This window comes from Oreochromis niloticus, linkage group LG19, assembly GCF_001858045.2.
Source record: "Oreochromis niloticus isolate F11D_XX linkage group LG19, O_niloticus_UMD_NMBU, whole genome shotgun sequence".
In the NCBI taxonomy this organism is placed as follows: domain Eukaryota; kingdom Metazoa; phylum Chordata; class Actinopteri; order Cichliformes; family Cichlidae; genus Oreochromis; species Oreochromis niloticus.
The window spans coordinates 9,233,005-9,236,368 of NC_031983.2; the positions used below are offsets into that span (position 1 = coordinate 9,233,005).

General features: G+C 38.6%; 1 protein-coding gene across 1 annotated transcript in view; it reads left to right on the forward strand.

Moving 5' to 3' along the window:
* The first annotated feature begins 2,224 nt into the window (after nucleotides 1–2,224).
* actc1b (actin alpha cardiac muscle 1b) overlaps nucleotides 2,225–3,364 on the forward strand; it is a 3,340-nt gene continuing 2,200 nt past the window's right edge. Inside the window, exons 1-2 of the mRNA XM_003447738.2 lie at nucleotides 2,225–2,331; nucleotides 3,338–3,364. The exon at nucleotides 3,338–3,364 is cut by the window's right edge and continues 124 nt beyond it. Coding sequence (XP_003447786.1) covers nucleotides 3,360–3,364 — 5 coding nt within the window. The 5' untranslated portion in view covers nucleotides 2,225–2,331; nucleotides 3,338–3,359. The remainder of the gene's footprint in view (nucleotides 2,332–3,337) is intronic.

Here is a 3,364-nt window from a genome sequence, read left to right on the forward strand (position 1 = left end):
GTGTGAAGCCTGTCGAGAGTGGAATTTCCCCTTGTGGCACAATAAAGAATTTGAATTGAATTGAATTAGTGGAAAATGTTGGTTAGTTTTAATAAACATTTTTTAAATATGTAGTGTAATATGTGATTTATCTGTTTAAGTCACAGTCTTTAAAAAAGAAGTACACCATCTTTCAATTCTAAGGTTTAATGAGGACGTATTAAAAGTCATCAGTAGGTCTTAAAATGAGGAGAATGCAGTGAAATGAACGGTACATGCCGAAATGCATAAGAAGCGTGGAAAACTGAGTACAGCCCACGAGTCATAACAAATGAAGAGGGTAAATTGTAGCTTTGTGCTGCTAATCAAATGCACTCTACTGAGTGTGAGCACCTCTTTCCTTAAAAAGGCGTCATCTGCATGGAGGTATATGTTGATCTCAAACCCGTATGCCGTGCATGTTTTTAATTAAACGGTAAAATGTCTCAGGTTAAACAAATTATATGTTTTCGAGGATTTATTGTGAATAAAACATTGGTTTTCAAAATTTGCTAATCATTGCATACTGTTTTTTTTATTTGTATTTCACACAGTTTTCCAACTTTGGGGGATTGGGTTGTAAATAAATAAAAATCCCAGGTTCAGCACATTATATATTTCCACAATCCGAATTAAGGATTTCATTAATGTGCATCCCACTCAGTTTTTTTGTTTTTTTTTTAATTTTATTTTACACAGCGCTTCAGGTTTTCTGAAAAGGGATTTGTAGTTTTTTGCTGAGCGGGTACCCTGGCTTCTTCCCAAAGCACAGGGACATGTACATTAGTTTAACTTGTGATCCTAAACTGGGCGTGAGACTGATGAATGGATGGAGTGATAGTTTTCCCATAATGTCCCTCTCCACCCGAAAATACATCTGAGGTATTCTTTATTTGGTTTTTTATAACCCTCACGGTTCAAGACTGAATTCTGTTCCCTAATTTTGCTCTGTAACTGTCACATTTGCTTATATTTTTACTGTGAATAATCACACCCCTTACTTTCTTGTATCTAAACAATATAAATCCAGTCTTCTATTAAAAGTCCTCTTTGTCATGCAGATAACTATGTGATGCTTCGTCTGCATCCAGCTCCTATCTGTGGAGTACAGCTATAAATAGGAGGCACTTGTGTCTGCTGGGGCAGTGTGGAGCAGAAGAATGCTCTCACGTTCCTTTACCTATCATATACTGCACATATTTCTCTTTGACATCAGAGTTATTCTTCCTTATATCTACTTAATTATTGTTGTAATCATTACAAATAAATGAGTGATATTTCCTGAGATACAGAAAAATCCCAAAGGGAATATTCTTGTGCTACACCAACGATTATGCCAAATGTTTGTATCATTCATTCACAGATGTGAAAATATTACATCATGAGGTTCAGTAGACATAAAGGAAAATGCACCTTAAGCTGTGAGTGGCACTTATATGGAATTCCTCATTGCAAGCTGTGAAACCTCAGTGGCTGCTCATTAATGACTCTGTTCCTCACCATCACCCTATAAGGAGACAGCTGAGCCAATCATGATGGAGCGCTGACACAGACAGCCAGATCAGATAGAGCCCTTCTGGCAATACCATCAGCTGTTCCACACACTGAGGAGGCTCAGTGCACATACCAGCAGAGTGGTTCACAGACAGATACGATGTTTTCATCTCCTTAGCGAGACACCAGTCATGCTGTCTTGACTGGATGGATCAGCAAAACCTGTGAGGGATGACTTGTATTTGTTCCATATTAGAAAATACACAATTTCAAATATTATACAGACACTTTATCATGAATTTCACATTATTTGCGAGCTATTAAGAGATTACACTGTAACAAATGTTGAAATTTGGATGATGTTTTATGTTCCTTGTTCTATAATATAGTTATATAAAGAAATTCATCAGATATAGTTTTAGTAACAATATAGAAAATATAGAAAAATGCTTTTTCTTAAAAAGCTTTTTTTTCAAAGACCTACATATAACAACCATCTACACCAGTTTCTGAACATTTTTTTCAGTGGTTCATATCAATAGTCATCTCTGGGTGCATCCGAAAAGCAAGAATAACTCAACTAACATGTCATATTTAAACTGTGAGCGAGTAGGAGTGCACTGTAGAGAAGTCTCTTCCATGTATGTGAAACACACATTTCCAAGGGCATGAGGATTTTTGCTGGCAGCTCTTATTTGGACTCGTGTGAACCCTCAGCCCCGCCCCTTGTCCTTCGACCCATCGTGGGTCTTATTTAAGGGGATCCTCTGACTGTGACCCTGCATCCCAGTGGAAGCATCTGTGTTCCAGCTCGCTTAGGTGAGTAAATTTCACAGTGTGTCTCTTTGAATCACTAAAGAGGTATCTGCTTGTGCAACTGCCTTCTTTTTACCTTCAGGAAAGTTACTACCCGTTGCTTTAAATTAATGATTTTTTTTTGTTACTTTTATGAGAGAATAGATTAGGTTATTTCAGAAGTTGTAATCACTTGCTGGAATTGTGGAGCACAGTGAAAGCTGGTGTTATTTCTACCTGTTTTTGCTTAAAAGGGTTTGATTGCATGTGATGCTACAAACGACTGACAGTGGGGTGATGTGTTTTCCTAGTGTGACTTTGCACACTACAAAGTGTACCGATACACTACAAAGTCACACTAGAGTAGTACTTGGAAAGTGCAACTCTGAGAGGATGTTGGTTAAATTTACCAGTGACTCAGTGGTTTAGGTTTAGAGGCAGCTGGGTCACAGAGGCAAGTAGTAAAACCCGAGTGTCACAGTGTACAGACAGATGGGTGCTGGCCTGGCACTTCTCTCTGACCTGAAATAGCAAGAGATCAATGTGTCACTTGTTTAACCCTGTTAACGGCAGTGGGGGTGCTGAGCTTAAAATAGCTCACAGGTCTCCCGGTTGTGGCCCTTTTTGGTGCTACCTCAGCAGCTCTTAGATACCCCAGGAACAACCGTGGCTGTGGAGATATGGTATCAGGGGTTTCTGACAAGGGTTGGACAAAAATAGCATCCATCCACATCGAATTAGCTCTGTAGCACCCACTGAATTGAGTTGTGTTAGTATTCACAAGTGATAATACCATAAGAACAGCTATCAGATAGTGCTGGCTGCTCTTCAAAGGATTGTTCAATCACAGCTAATACGTATGTATTAACCACATGAGTGACTGACTTTATCTCTAAAGGGTCTCATTTAATCAGCTGCTCCATCAATAAAGTCAGTGATTGTTCAACAATAACACAGCTTTGGTTTATATGATGGATAATTTAGGCAGATGCTCCTAATAACCAGCCTAAACCTTCTCATCAAATTTTAGATCACCCCAGTAAAGCCTCATCATGTG